This window comes from Erythrolamprus reginae, chromosome 3 (genome assembly GCF_031021105.1).
Source record: "Erythrolamprus reginae isolate rEryReg1 chromosome 3, rEryReg1.hap1, whole genome shotgun sequence".
NCBI lineage: Eukaryota > Metazoa > Chordata > Lepidosauria > Squamata > Dipsadidae > Erythrolamprus > Erythrolamprus reginae.
The window spans coordinates 195,499,374-195,515,405 of NC_091952.1; the positions used below are offsets into that span (position 1 = coordinate 195,499,374).

Below are 16,032 nucleotides of genomic sequence, written 5' to 3' on the forward strand. Positions count from 1 at the left end.
TATTTATTTATTTATTTATTTATTTATTTATTTATTTATTTATTTATTTATTTATTTATTTATTTATTTATTTATTTATTTATTTATTTATTTATTTATTTATTTATTTATTTATTTATTAGTTGGACTTGTATGCCGCCCCTCTCCGAAGACTCGGGGCGGCTCACAACAAGTAAAAACAGTCACAACAATCCAATTAATTAAAATATTTAACGATTTAAGAAAAACCCCATGTAATAGCAAACACACACACAAGCATACCATGTATAAATTAACATGCCCAGGGGAGATGTTTAGTTTCCCCATGCCTGACGGCAAAGGTGAGTCTTAAGGAGTTTTCGGAAGGCAGGAAGAGTAGGGGCAGTTCTAATCTCCGGGGGGAGTTGGTTCCAGAGAGCTGGCGCCACCACAGAGAAGGCTCTTCCCCTGGGACCCGCCAACCGGCATTGTTTAGTTGACGGGACCCGGAGAAGGCCCATTCTATGGGACCTAATCGGTCGCTGGGATTCGTGCGGCAGGAGGCGGTCTCGGAGATATTCTGGTCCAATGCCATGAAGGGCTTTAAATTAACTCTTCTCCCAGGCGTGGGGAGGGAATGGGGATTTTGCAGTATTAATTGTTTGTTTGTTTGTTTGTTTGTTTGTTTGTTTGTTTGTTTGCTTGCTTGCTTGCTTGCTTGCTTGCTTGCTTGCTTGCTTGCTTGCTTGCTTGCTTGCTTGCTTGCTTGCTTGCTTGCTTGCTTGCTTGCTTGCTTGCTTGCTTGCTTTATAAATTATAAATCCTTCAATCTTTGCCTTATAATGAAATTTACTACAACACAAAGTATTTATATGCATAGCAGTACTGTATATAATTTCTTTTTCAGGGTAGGGCTTGAGATAATACAATCATTTCAATAAGATACATTTCAACAAAATAAGATTATTCAAAATCCTTGATTAAGTCAGTAATTTGATATGGTAATCTATTTAAAAGCAAATTGAATCTGAAGAATCACTTACAGCAGCTTTTCCTAAGCAGATAAGTTGGAACTTATCCGCTATTCTTCAAATTTCCAGCCACACTGAACATTATAGGTTCATTCTGCTTTTATGGGAATGTATTTCATTCATAACCTTAGGGTACCATCGGGGTGGGGTGGGGGGTTGTAATATGGCCCTGAGGCTGAAAATATGAATAGACTGTAATTCACCTGCTTCTATCGCATTTCAGAATCACAAACACATTAGGAGACATACAGTACATAAAAAGTTACTGAAACTGAGTGAATCTACTATATATACTGTTAAAACATTGGATTTATTTGCTCATTTGAGTACAATTAAATTGCAAGTCTTTTTGGTAACATTTCATTCATTTTTTTTTGTTTTCAACCAAAAGTTTCATTGAAAGAAGATTTCAATAAAAGTTTCTAATAAGAGCTGCAAAACTTTCTTCTAAACTAATTTGCCTTGCAACATTAAAACTAAAAGAATAATTCAAATACAAATGATAAAATAGATAATTGGTTACTTTAAAATTTATAATCAGAAAAATATATTACAGATATATTACATTTCCTACAGGACTTGGTGTATTTTCAGCAAAAAGTAGAATCATAGACTTGGGTGACTCTTTACCCCAGAGGTCTTGAAACTTGGCAACTTTAAGACTTGTGGACTTCAATTTCCAGAATTCTCCAGCCAGCTATGCTGGCTGGAGAATTCTGGGAGTTGAAGTCCACAAGTTTTAAAGTTGCCAAGTTTGGGGACCCTTGCTTTACCCTATATTGCCCTCTCCTCACATAGGAATCAGAATTAAAGCAGACTAATGTATTATTATCAGGGACTAGTTTGGACAAAACTGAACAGCACTCTCTCATGAAGCTGTTGATAAAAATAAAATCACCAATGTCCAATGATGGCTACGGCACAAGAAGAAGAATGTATTATTGTCAAACTGCTGCTTGAACATAACCAGTGAAGGCATTAATTTATTGTCATATTATCCCATAATTAATTAGCTTGCTAATTAATGTCTTGGAATACTAAACAACATGTGTTATATCTACACATTCCCACAACCTACTAAATAATTATTAGATAAGATTTATTTGCCATGTCAACATCTGGCAACTAGTACATTGTTTTTTATGGAAAAACATTTGTCACTTATTCAAGGTAAATATTAATTCTACAAGTTGTTGACCCCTCTTTTTCTGAAATGATGTCCAAGAGTAACTGTGGAACTTGCTGTACATTTTTTAGAAGAAAACATTGCTTATTATATCTGAACATTGACCTTGGAACATCCTAGTCAGTTAAGCTGATTGTGAAATGCATGCTGATAGATAGGAAAATGGATTTTAAAATCGTCTTCCTTGAGCAACTCAAAATCTGGGATATTAATCCAGCCAACATTAAATCCAATCAAATTTGTTACAGATATCACCATATGTTTAATTTTATCACTGAAATTAGCAGAACTATTAAAATGCTTCACTTTAATCATAACTTAGGTATTCTAAACGTGACTCTGTGTGTGTGTGTGTGTGTGTGTGTGTGTGTGTGTGTGTGTGTGTGCGTGTGTGTGTGATGGTCTTGGCATATTTGCGTCTTTTCCCATGTAAGGTCAGGAAAGCACAAAGCCAAAAGCACCAACCTGAAGATAATAAGTGGGACCTTGTCAAAATGTTGCCAGGATTCTATCAACCTTACATGGAAAAAGACCCAAATATGCCAAGACCTACATACCTATACCTGTGAAAATCTATAAAAACATACACAAACACACACACACACATACATATATGTTTTTAGGGGAAATAATATAAATCATGCTGGATCTCAACATCATTCAGACTTTGCCATCATCTCCAATAAAATGTATAGTTTTTGCAACTAGATACTTGCCGATACTTAGCACTTTTCCCAATATAGTATACTTCCCTTTCTGATTTTGGAACAGTTCATACCTATCTGTTTCTAGTGTATGCATAAACTTGGAAAAGGTTCAACACTTTGCATATTCAAAATGTATTTATTTTCAAACAAAATTAATTCATGTATGTAAATGTTGGCTCAAGAAACCCACATCAAATTAGTAGGAAATGCACATTTAAAAATATGTCTGATAATAGTCATTGGGCCAATTATGCATAACTTGACTGCTGAATGATAAATTAAAGGTGCATCTTATTTTAGCATGATTATAAATTGTTGCTTTTGAAAATAGTAATAATGTTAGGGATTTACAATGAATAAACAGCAGCATATAAACAATCTGATGCTCCTTGCTAAAGCAATGAAGAACCTTTAAGATACCTCAATGGACTTCGATAATTTTTGTCCTATGCTGTCTGTTCCAGACCAATGACATAAGACTTAGCAATAGCACGTAGACTTATATACTGTTTCACAGTGCTTTACAGCCCTCTCTAAGTGGTTTACAGAGTCAACATATTGACAATCTGAATCCTTATTTGACCAACTTCAGAACAATGGAAGGCTGAGTCAACCTTGAGTCGGTCAGGATTGACCTCTGGCAGTGATGTGAATTAGCCTGCTATACTGCATTCTAACCTCTGTGCCATCGTGGTTCATGCAGGAGAAACAGCAATATCGCAGGACGGGGTGTAAATACATACGGTCAAGTCAAAGACCACTTGCATCATTCATTCCCATTTAACCCTCACTGTTCACACCTATCCTATAAATATTAGAGGGCAAGTTATTCTTAGCTATTTTTCAAAGAAAAAGAAAAAGACACAATAGAAGATATATCAGTAAATATCAAATAACTTACATGAGCCTGGATCATAGAGTTGGGTATCTTTAAAAATGTTAAACAAATATGAAATTACTATACTGAGTAATCTGTTGTGCTTTTCTTATACTTTGGCTTCTTTTCCCATGAAGAACTGAGCATAAATTATATGCATAAATTATAAGCAAATTGCATTCATACATAGAGTTCAGCAAATAAATTTTGTGATTCTTAAGTATTGGTTATTTAAAAGATTTAAATAACTGCTAGCAATCCAGATTTAAATAACTGCTAGCAATCCAGACTTATCTGGATTGCTAGCAGTACAAAGACAATTTATTATATATGCTATCAAACCAAATAACTGTTTGTATCTCTATAAATAATTAACACATATCATATTCACGCTTGCTCAAGGAAGATCAAATCATCCAAAAATGGCAATACATACAAGAAAAAAATGCTCATTTCTCATACAGACTGTCAACAAGGATCACAAGTTAGAAGTGTAGCAGCACAAGATAAAATCAGTAATTTAGCTTGTAAACTAACACACAATCATATGCATGTTTACTCACAAATAAGCACCACTAAATGAGCTTTCGGGTAACTGAATTTAGGCTAAGTATTATTTCTTTAAAAGTTCTTACAGTATAGGATTCATATCTGTTTTCTAATACTTGCTGGGTAATCCACAGACCGTGTTTATGCTATAGCAGCATATGATCTCCTTAAAAGTCTTCCACATTTCCTGGCTCCGAAAAGCATAGATCAAGGGATCAATCACTGAATTGCACATTATGAGAATGAGGTACATGTTGAAATGGGACATGAAGCAAACACAGTAGAGGTTCTGAGGGCAGGAGATCATCAGGATGAGGTGGAGGAAAAAGGGAGCCCAGCATACGATGAAGATGCCCAGTAGTATTGTCAAAGTGATAGCTCCTTTCATGCTTGTCCTTTGATGGACAGAATTATAGCCTGGCAAAGCTGCTATCCTCTTAACATGAGTACGAGCCAAAAGAAACATGTGTATGTAGAGAGAAACCATGAGAAACAACATGATGAAAAACATTGTGATGAGACACACGATTACGTACTTTGATTCATAATAAAGGATGAAGATGATTCCACAGCCAGTGCAGAAAATCCATATGCATGCAATGATGAGTCCTGATCTTCTCACAGTCATGATATTGTGATAACGGAGGGCATAAAAGATGGTGATGTACCTGTCAACGGCGATAGCTAGCAAACTGCACATGGAAGCCACCACAGATATGCAGATCATTGAATCAAAAACATTATCTATGTGGCGTACAAAGACATCTTCGATAATAAGATGCCGGTTGTTTAGCAAATATATAGTTATCGTCTCCCAGGCATTTGACACACTGACCAACATGTCAGCAACCGCTAAGCTACATACAAAGAAATACATAGGAGAGTGTAAGTTCTTGTTCTTAAATATGGCACAGATGACAAGGATGTTTTCAAGAAGGCTAACTATGCCCAGTGTGAGAAACACTTCAGCTGCTATAACCACCTGGTCACATGTTGATGGATTGGTCCCAGTGCTGGGGATGGCCAAGGTGCTCCCAAGAGCAGTGAAGTTGGAGTCTAACATGTTGGGATGGTTGGATAAATTCATTTCTGTTAGTAATTATGCCCTTTTTACGGTGGTCTTTTCAATCTGAGAGGCTTGTCAGAACATAATCTTTGAAAGGCAATTTCCAGAAATGCGGAAGTTCCTGCAAAGAGAAGGACCAAAAGTAATTTGATACCAAGAGAGGAAGTGGACTCTCAAGACATTGCTTCTGAGTTTAAGGCTAGGAAGAAAGGAATAAATATGGAATACAAGAATCCAAAGGCAATGGTGGTCAATATTGCTCCCCACTCATCTATCCCTTCCCCTCAAAAGATTTCCTTCCTTGCCCCTAAATCCAGCTATTTTCAACTGATGGGGTTTTTTTATGGATCTGAGGGAATATTAATATGCTAACATTTCTAGTTTAACAAATAATACTGTATAATTGATCAGTATTCTACTCCGCTCTTCTAAATTATACATAGTGTGATTTTCTTTTCAATTGTCTACTAAACCATAAAGCAAAAAGTTTAAATAGTATTTTCCTTTATCTTTCAATGTATGAAAGAAGGATACATACAGCTGTATGTCAGCTTCCTCGCAGCAAATCTCATACCTTCTAATAATGTATTGACATTCAAATGTGTATTATATAGCTTTTCTTGTTCTTTAACAAAATGCATGAGTTTGATCAGAATTTTAGCCTCAAACTATGGGTGTTTGAGTTCAAATTTCTTTGGCACAGCAGGAATATTATCAAAACAGCCATTCAGGTTGACAACATATTTATATTCTTAGCCTAAGCAATAATATTCAAAGAATCCCAGTATTCCCCAAAGGCTTAATTTGCAAGTAGATAAGAATTTTAGCTATTTACCAAGTCCTGTTATTTGTTGTGATCCTGTTTCTCTTTAGCTCTCGTATGTTTGGATGTCAGTCAGAAGTTTATCTTGCCCTGCTTCTTACATCATCAAAGCTTCTGAGGTTACTTGCAGGTATAGGTGTCATGTCAAGAGAAATGCATATCCAAAAAGACAGGGTTGCTGCTGTTATAAATTAGTTACTGAGGTCTTGCCTTTTTATAGTCTCAAGAGTGAAATGATTTCAATGCTTCAGCTCCTCCTATACTCCTCCTTTTACCTAACTTCGCAAGGACTTACCAAAGATGCAGACTCGAGTCCTTAGTGCCACCTCATGGCTGCTATTAGTGATGCAACTACTTCTTCTCCCAGGTCTGCTGGGTTATTACAAACCATCCCTATAATATTGTTCCCATTTTTCCTATCTCGAGCTGTAGGCTTTTTTTTAATGAACTGGGTTTTCTGTTTTTAAAAACAGTCTTTCTCATATATAATCTGCAGGGTTTAATTTGAATCAAGTTCTCAAATCTTTAGCCCCAGTATGTTTGCAGCTTTGAGGCTCTTTTCTACATCTACAAAAGTGCGTCAGCTTCTGAGCATATACAGAATGCCTCAGTGATCAACCTCAGAACAGGTGGAGCTTTGCTGGAAAACTCTGGAATTTAGCATCTATGAATGACTAAGCTAGAGTGTTCAAAATTTACTGCACTGATCTGATGCTCATTGGAGTGAACCATTTACAAAAAAACCTTTAGCCTAACCTGAATGGAGATGGATGAGAATTGAATTCTCTTTGCAAACATATTCTCTGAATACAGAGTGCACTCCAAAAGTAATGCAATTATTATTTTTTAAATAATTTATTGAACAGATTTGCACAAACACTTAAAATTCTTCAAAGAACTGTCCTTGGGCCTCTACACATTTTTTCCAGCGACTCTGCCATGACCGGTACACGCCCTGGAAGGCGTCTTCAGGGATCTCTTGCAAGGTCTTTGTCACGGCTGATTGGATCTCTTCTATGGATGAAAAACTTGCCTGGCCACAATGCACGAGTCTGCGAGTTCCTGGCCAAACACCAGGTGCCAACACTGCCCCATCCCCACCCCTAAAGTCCTTACGTTGCCCCAGCAGACTTCTTTTTGTACTCAGCACTGAAAGGAACCCATCATTTCTGAAGAAGCTATAAAGGCAATTACAGAGACTTTTCTAGGTGATCACCATGAGTCAAAAGGGATACAAAGGGATAAAAATAAATAAGCATTTTTTTCAAAGTGCATCACAAGGGCCTTTTTCTCCCTGTTAGACTAAGAAACAATTATTTCCATGGCTAGGAATACACCAGAATTTGATTCTCCCCATTCCTACTCCAATTCCTATCTTATTCCCTTTAATCACTACACTGCACTGGATCTTCAATTACTGCTTCATAATCTTCAATCTTCCTACTTTTATGTCATTTTAACACTTTCCTAGGAGAGGGTCTTCTTTCCCAAAACAACATATTTGTTCTCTTTACTCTGTCAATCTTCTCCCATCATGATTCATGGATTAAGGTGACCCTATCCTATGAAATCATTTGAGACAGAGAACTTCAGCTTCCTGATTAGGATGTAATAATACATGAAATGCTTTATTTATCTAGTCCCAAGACTGCTGTCATTAAAAATGTCTGGGAGAGAGAGAAAAACAATTAATCCAGCTGAGCTTTTAATTCTTTTTCACTGCAATCAAATTAAAATCTATCCTTGAGTACCATTATCTTGGTTATACAGATACAGTGCTATTTCATTATGGCATACCCAAGGCTTTTGGAATGTATTTTACAGGGCAGCATTTTCCATTAAGTTTACATTAAATTAATTTACTTTAAATTGAATGAATCTAATGTTTTATTTGCCATTTTCTTCTGGCTCCTGGAGGTACTGTTTTGTTTTGTTTTATGCTTATTCATCATTCTTAATCCTAATTCTGTACACCCACATCAGTAGTAGGTTGCTACCAATACGGTTCGGTTCTATGAACTGGTAGCAGTGGCAGCGGGATGCTCCACCCACCTTCCCTGGCCACTTCCACGCATACGCAGAAGTGTTGTGCGCATGGATGGGATTTAGAACCCATCACTGACCTACATCCTCTAAAAGCAGTACCATTTCCATTTGGACAAAACCTTTCAATCAGAGATAGCCTGTGCTCTTTTAAGGAATAGTCATAGTATTTAATTCCTACTTCTTTTTTTTTGTTTGATCAGATTTAACAATTTTAATGTAACAATTTTTCCGGAACTCTTTGCAGTCTATTATAATTTAATTTTTTTAACTGAAACCTTTATTAATCTTTTTCTTGTTTGAAAGAAACTATAATATTTTACTTTATATGAATTCATTAAAACACAATAATAGTTAACACAAATACAGCATTTTAGCCATCTTGACAGCGATTTCTTGCCCTGTTTTCAGGAAATAGTAAAATATTTCTTAAAAGAGAAGAAGTGATGACAAAGTACACACATCAGTATTGTATATGTGCACAGAAAATGTATTGTATCTCAGCATATTTTTATCTGTTTCTTCTGAAAAAGATTCAGAAATTGTTAAATGCATTTAAGTTCCGTAGTATAATGATCGGATGATAACTATCATGTCTAGAATGTAAAACAATAAGACTATTATGACAATTAGATTCCCTGGAGAAACTAGAAAAACCTGCAGTTGTATTAACTAGTGTCTAAAACAAGGAAAGAACTAAAAGATGGAAGGAATCCCTGCAATTGTTCATTCTTCTGTAAGCACAATTCTAAAATATGTATGACAAGCATTGTGTCTGATTTAGACAAGTGGAATTATTGCCTAATGTATTAAAGCTAACAAAGCTCCTAAGCTCCATTTTGCAAATCTCCTACAACATTTACGATGAGCTTCCTACAGGTCACATACCATAGCTACTTAAGGAAGTCATTTCAATGTACTGTTGGAAGAGACATAAACTCAGGAAATAACACATCCTAAATCTGAATGAATGAAATATTCTCATTGAATACGTAGAGTTGTATTCGGTTGTTTAAGTGTTCCCTTTATTTAATAAAGGGAACACTCAAATAACATATCCTAGATCTGAATGAAATATTCCCATTGAATACTTTATTTACTTATTTGTTTAGAGTTGAAAGGGACTTTGCAGGTCATCAAGTCCAACCCCCTGTCCAAGCAGGAAATCCATAACTTGGAGTTATGTTGTTTTTATGTGTTTCCTTTATTTTTTTGAGCAGTGTATTTAAATTATATCTATCCTAAAATACTTCACTGAATTGGAAAGGTCAAAAGAATATATTTGATATCTGTGATCTATTTTTCAGAGTGTTTTGCTTTGTATAATTGCACAAAGTGAAAAGGTATGGGAATAGTTATTGATTAGAATTTTATCCCACTTGTATTATTATTATTTTTAATAAATAACTTAAGGCAGCAAGCATACTGTATATAATAATCCTTCTTCCTCCTATTTTCCCCATAACAACCATCCTGTCAGGTGTGTTGGGCTGAGATGTGATTTACTCAATGTTACTCTTTCATGCCTAAGGCAAGACTAGTCTCATAGTGCCTAGGTTTCTAGGTCAAAATATAAACCACGACAACAAAATGGCTCTAAAAAAAACTCAACTCAGCCTCAGGAGGTGGCTGCGTGAGGCTAGAGGGGAGCCGGGCAGGAGAGAGGGAAGTTCATCTGAGGCCAGGAAGGAGGAAAGAAGAAAAAAGTGAGGAGCACGCAGCAGCAGCAACAGCGGGGGGGGGGGGGGGGGGAAGGAGAGCTGAGCTGAGACTGGTAATCCAGGAAGTGACTGCCACCAGTCAGCTGGAGCTGCGCATGCAGCTTCATTTCTGCCTGCTGCCCACCCCGGTTGTAAAGACCCAAAATGTACTTGAGTCACTGGAATGCCAAAGAGAGAGATCCAAGAAGAGGTTTGGAAAAGATAACAGCTTTTATTTGTACAAAGAAAAACTGAGTAGACCATTCCACAACATACAAAGACACACACACACACCCCTTTGGTGTCCTTTTATACCTTTAATCAGCTTAGTACCCAATTCTGGCCGCTTTACCCATGCCTTCCTTATACCCCTGCATTGGCTGTGCAGCAAGAAACAGGGGGAGCCGAGTGCCCTATGTAACCCTGCTAAATCATGACATACCCCGCTTCTTGAGATATTCACTAGGCACACAGTTGTACAAAAAACAAGATAACAGAAGTTAGATCACTGATAGACGCAAACAGCAGAGACAATTCTAATTCTTACAGGATAAAAGCAATTCTTATAGAAGCAAAATAGCAAGTTATTATTATGTTCCAGTAATTCTACCCATTCTACTACAGTATTATGTCCCTTCAGTATATTTTACCTTAACAATGGAATTCAATTACTCTCTATAGTCTCAGCAGTCCTGTAATCAATAGATTTGATAGGGTTTATTCTATTGAAGAATTACAGATTCAGTTGCCAAGTATAGAACAATGAAACTTTGATTTTTGCAGAAAACGGGCAAGTTGCTGAACAGAGTTTAGTAATAGGAAGTTGTACCTCTAAATCAGAAATACCAATTCTTAATGATAAAATTTAAGAATCTCGTTAGTAAATTCATTTAAGGGAAACTTCTCTGTAAAGCATTTATAAAACTAGTTCATGATAAATATTACATCAGGTACTGGAATATTTAAAAAATGGTCCTTGAATTAGAACAATTGTAACTTTTTGAAAAATACTTTCAAAAAAATCAGGCGTTCTCTATGGATTTGCAGGAGGGTCTGTTAACATGAGTGCTATCTCATCTAGAAAAGTTATGTAGCAGAGGGTATGACTTTGTAAAAAAGAAAATTAAAGGTTTGTCTTTTTACATGCCCAGATCAAAATTTATGATTAGCTGTTTTTTACAAGTTATATTTCCAGGAAATATACCAAGATTATACAGTGTATTTCATTAGTCATTTTACTACACATTTCCTTAGTTTTCAGTTACAATGATTAGACTTCGTAATTCATGTGTGCAAAATAACATGTACTCAAAGAAGCACATTTAATCTATTCCATAGTTAAATTGGTTCATTTTTTCTTAGCCTTGGTTTTTTGCATATAACTACTCCATCTCTACAAAATTATTGTTTCGTTCTCCTAAATCACTAATAATGGTTTTTTAATAGCAGGAAGCTTTTTGATAATTGAAGCATGGTCTATCATCATAGTAAGAGGCATGGTCCCTGAGATAATCAATCCCAAACTATTTAAAGTTTCATACATTAAATACTACCTTAAATTGTATCTGTAAAACATGTGGCAATGGATGTTCCACCAGTGTAGGTTAATGTGCTCCTAATCTCTGGAGCAGTTAACAACCTATGGACATATTTCATTTTTATTTAGAGAGAGAAAGAGAAAGATTTATAAAAGTTAAACATGAACATGAAAATAACCTAAAGATTTTAAAGTAGAACTACGAAAAAGAGGGGGAAAGATATATAACGAAGTGATTTCTTTATACATAAATTAATTTTGATTTTTTTTAACCAGTTACAAACTTACAATCTCTTTCCCTCTTTAATATTATATTACAAGGTTCTCTTCTTCCACATCCAATCCTTTTTAAACAGCATATCCATACACCACTAATGCATTGTTTTCCATTTTCAGCACAAAGTTCATAAGAAGTTTTTTGGTTGCTGCTTTTGGCATCAAATTCAGTTCCTGCACTTAGTGAGAATCTAGTGTTGACTACAACAATCCAAACAATATGTAACTATCACTAGATAAAACTTTTTGTAGTTAGAAATTTTCCATCATTTCACATTGATTTCAATTAAGATTTAAAGTTGATATCTGAAAAAAAAAACCAAAGTAGCCCATGGAACATGCCACAAAATAGTATCTCACATCTACTTCATTAGTTTTGTCATGAAAAATATGCAATAGATTTAGACTTTGCTTTATATCTGTAGCACAGTAGTGACTCATACTGAACATCTGGTCTCTTTATTGCCCACATGCCTTCTATCAATCTATAAAACTCTATTAAGGATGAAAACCATATACACCTGCCACTAAGCATGAGATGTCAACATGTTAGAAAAGCTCTGATTACATCAATTTTACTGTTTAAAAAAATAGTAATAATTGCCAAGAAATCCAGTACAGCAGAAAAAGAACTGGAATATAACGTGCTTCCATGATTTTGTCCTTTGTCTTTTTGCATAGGAACAAGGCTTAAATGCTAGAGCCCATTCTGCTAAGTGCTAGTTCCTGAAGGGGATCAGTTGGCAGTGTTACTGCTGTACCACCTTTCCTGCTGCACAGCAACCACCTTGCCTGAGCTGCTAGAGGCCATCTCAGGATTGACAGTGGAGTTGCTCATGTTGAGAGGTCTTGAGATTTTAATCTGCCATCTGTTAGGCCGAAGCCATCATTTTGAGTTGGAGACTTTGGCCTGCCACAAGTAGAATAGTACTGTGGGAATTGGAGAGGGGTGGTTGCGTGAGAGGGAAAAATACAGTGGTACCTCATCCAAGTTTGCGGAGAGGGGCGGCATATAAATCCAATAAATCTAATCTTACGAACGCCTCTTCTAACGAACTTTTCAAGATACGAACCCGGTGTTTAAGATTTTTTTGCCTCTTCTTCCGAACTATTTTCACCTTACAAACCCAAGCAGCTGCTGCTGGGATGAAGGGGTTTCTTTTTTTTCCCCTTTTTTGAAGAAAGAAAAGGGAGGGGCTGCTTGGAGTAGGAAAGATTTTGGTGCTACTCCAAGTAGGAAAGATTTTGCAGAGAACAATGTGCTTGCAAAGGCACTGAAAGGGTGTCTTTTTAAGAAAGAAAAGGGAGGGGCAGCTTGGAGGAAAGATTTTGCAGAGAACAACATGCTTGCAAAGGCACTGAAACGGTGTCTTTTTAAGAAAGAAAAGGGAGGGGCGCCCCCCTTGCCTTTCTTCCTTCCCACTCACCCTTTAGCCTAGCCTTGCTTCTTCCACCCGCCCCCTTTAGCTGCTCCTCCCTGTCCTCTGTTCGCCTCCCTTCTAAAGTTTGGGATTTTCCTGAAGGATTTGCACGCATTATTTGCTTTTACATTGATTCCTATGGGAAACATTGTTTCATCTTACAAACTTTTCACCTTACGAACCTCCTCCTGGAACCAATTAAGTTTATATGATGAGGTACCACTGTACTAGCCATAATCAATTCTTTCCAGAGATTTAATATCATCCTTTGTTTAGCACCAGCCAGAGATACAAGGGAGGACTGTGAATGTTGAGAGAACGGGAGTGGTTCATGTGATGAACTTGTGGGTGTGGGGACGAGGGATGAGCCTTAATCTGGGTGGAGAACTGTAGAAAAAGTTAGTATCGGGTTGACTACAGTTGGTAACCAACATTGCTGTTAATAAATTGGAACTTGGAAGAAGGCCAAGGTTTAGACTCTGATTTATTTCTCGGATGCTAATTGGAACGCTGACCTTGGAAACAGCTTTAGGAGTTCAGGGCCACTGTGGCACCCAGGGGCATATGCCAGTGATGGTGAACCTATGGAACATGTGCCAAAGGTGGCACCGTGAGCCATATCGGAGGGCACACGTGGCTTTGCCCAATGTCAGCTCCAGCTCATATGTGGGCACTGGCCAGATGATTTTCGGCCTTAGGGAAGCTGTTATGCCCTCCAGAGACTTCAGGGAAGCTGCCTTGAAGTGTGAAAAACAGCCCAACAGACAAATCGGATGTTTGGAAAAACAGACTTCCAGTTTGCCCCTTGTGCTGTTTTTTGCATTCTGTAGCTTCAGGAAAGCTTCCTGAAGCCCCATAGTACCAAAAACAGCCCAAAGAGCAAACCGGAAGTTCAGAAAAGCAGACGGAAACCTCCAGAGTGTGAAAAACAGCACAATGGGCAAACTGGAAGTCCATTTTTCCAAACGTCTGGTTTGTCGTTGGGCTGTTTGTTCACTGTGTCAGGCTTAAGTGAGGCCTGTGCGCATGTTAAGATTAAGGAGGGTTGTGTGCATGCACAGGGGCAGTACAGGTGGTGCACATGCATGGGGTTGAGGGAATGGGTGGGGGCACATGCGCACGTGTACACACACTCTTTTGGCACGCAAACCAAAAAAGGTTCACCATCGTTGGCCTATGCAAATCATCTATGGCCCAATTAATGAATGCAGTCACACTCTGGGTATCTTACTCGAGCAGCAGCAATGTGACCTGGTCATGGATCGGTCATTATCAGCTCTGTCAGGGTCAGACTATGCCCTGGTGGCCCTGAGATTTGCTGCTCCTTTCTGCAGGGAGGCAGGACTTATTCACCTCTCTGCTGGCCGAAACCAGCCGAGGGACATGGATCCAGTGAACAGGTGGCGGAACTCACAGCTCCAATGGCCTTGTCCACTTCATCAGGTGTCACCAGGTCAAACTCCTCCCAGACAGATGGAACACAGAAAATATTTGCCAGGGAAGAAAACTAGCTACACATCAATGTAGAAACAGCCTGGAAGTTTCCCAAATAGATGTTTTGTATAGGTTCTTTCTTGTTCCAAAGCATGTCTACAAGATTTTCTTTAAGTCAGATTGATTTTCTTTGAGTCAGATAATAGAACCACCTTTATATGTAAATAGCTTCATTATGAGAATTGACCAGTTGGCAAAATATGGAGAATGAAAATGGAACCAAGAACAAATATGTAAGCTTGGTGTGATCAAGTAGTTGTTCATTTAAAATGAGAGAAATTGTTCATTTAAGATTGTTCGTACAGGTTAAGTCATACGAGTTATCTCCTATCAATGTATCATGTAGCAACTGAGTGGTAAATTCATTTTTAAGACTACAATTTAAAGCTACGGTTACAATAAAAATCTATATATGCAGAATTTAGTGAAAAATACTAAGAAATCTTTTTATTTCAAAAAAGGAAATCTCATCTCTTCATATATCCCTCACATATTGGAAACGTACAGTATGCCACAAACTGCTTTTACATATGTAATCATGTAGATAAGTGCAAAACTTATGATTCCACGAGCTTCACAAAATCCCTGTTCTCCAGACTATGCTTAGCTAAGCCATTGTTCCAGAGTTTTCCAGAAGTTAAACCTCTCCACAAAAAATAGAATTAGTGTTTTGGATGTTATAAAATTGGCCTATTTCATCCAGAACACCGCAGCCAGACAATCCACATTCCTGCAAGACCCTATCATCATTTAGTGTGTACATTTACTGTAGTGTTGATCTACACTTTATTCACTTAAAAATGTATATCCAATTAAATCCAGCTCAGAAAAATCATAACTTGTAGGACAATTCTATCTGTGTAAACATAGTGTTTGTAAAAAGTTTAAAAAAAAATTCTTATGGCAATGACTTTTGCTACTTATTACAACTTTTCAAAGAATATATACAGCATGAACAACCATATACAGTAGTCCCTCACCTATCGCTGGCGTTACGTTCCAGACCCGGCCGCGATAGGTGAAATCCGCGATGGGGAATTTATCGACTGATAGTACTTATTTAAGTATTTATATTGTAATTGTTTGGTAAGTTTTCATTGTTTTAAGTGTTTATAAACCCTTCCCACACTCTTACAAAATTTTAGATATATTTTTTTTGAAAAACCTGCCGATCGAGTTCCGCGGGCTGTTTAAATCTGCCGATCAACTTCCTCAGAAACCCGCGAACCAGCGAAGATCCGCGAATGATTTTTCTCATTAATATTTTTTGAAAACCCGCGATGAAGTGAAGCCGCAGTAGGTGAAGCGCGATATAGCGAGGGACTACTGTAGTTAGGAATTCCAACTTCTCAGATACACGTAAG

The 16,032-nt window shown here is 37.2% G+C and overlaps 1 protein-coding gene across 1 annotated transcript; it reads right to left on the reverse strand.

The window, feature by feature from the left end:
- Positions 1–4,396: 4,396 nt before the first annotated feature.
- Positions 4,397–5,462, reverse strand: MC5R (melanocortin 5 receptor). Its single transcript, XM_070749143.1, has one exon. The coding sequence runs from the start codon at positions 5,393–5,395 to the stop codon at positions 4,418–4,420; it is 978 nt and encodes a 325-aa protein (XP_070605244.1). The 5' UTR covers positions 5,396–5,462; the 3' UTR covers positions 4,397–4,417.
- Positions 5,463–16,032: the final 10,570 nt, after the last annotated feature.

Excerpts from the sequence above, each read along its gene's own strand:
- MC5R (XM_070749143.1), bottom strand. The coding sequence starts at position 5,395 with ATGAATTTATCCAACCATCCCAACATGTTAGACTCCAACTTCACTGCT.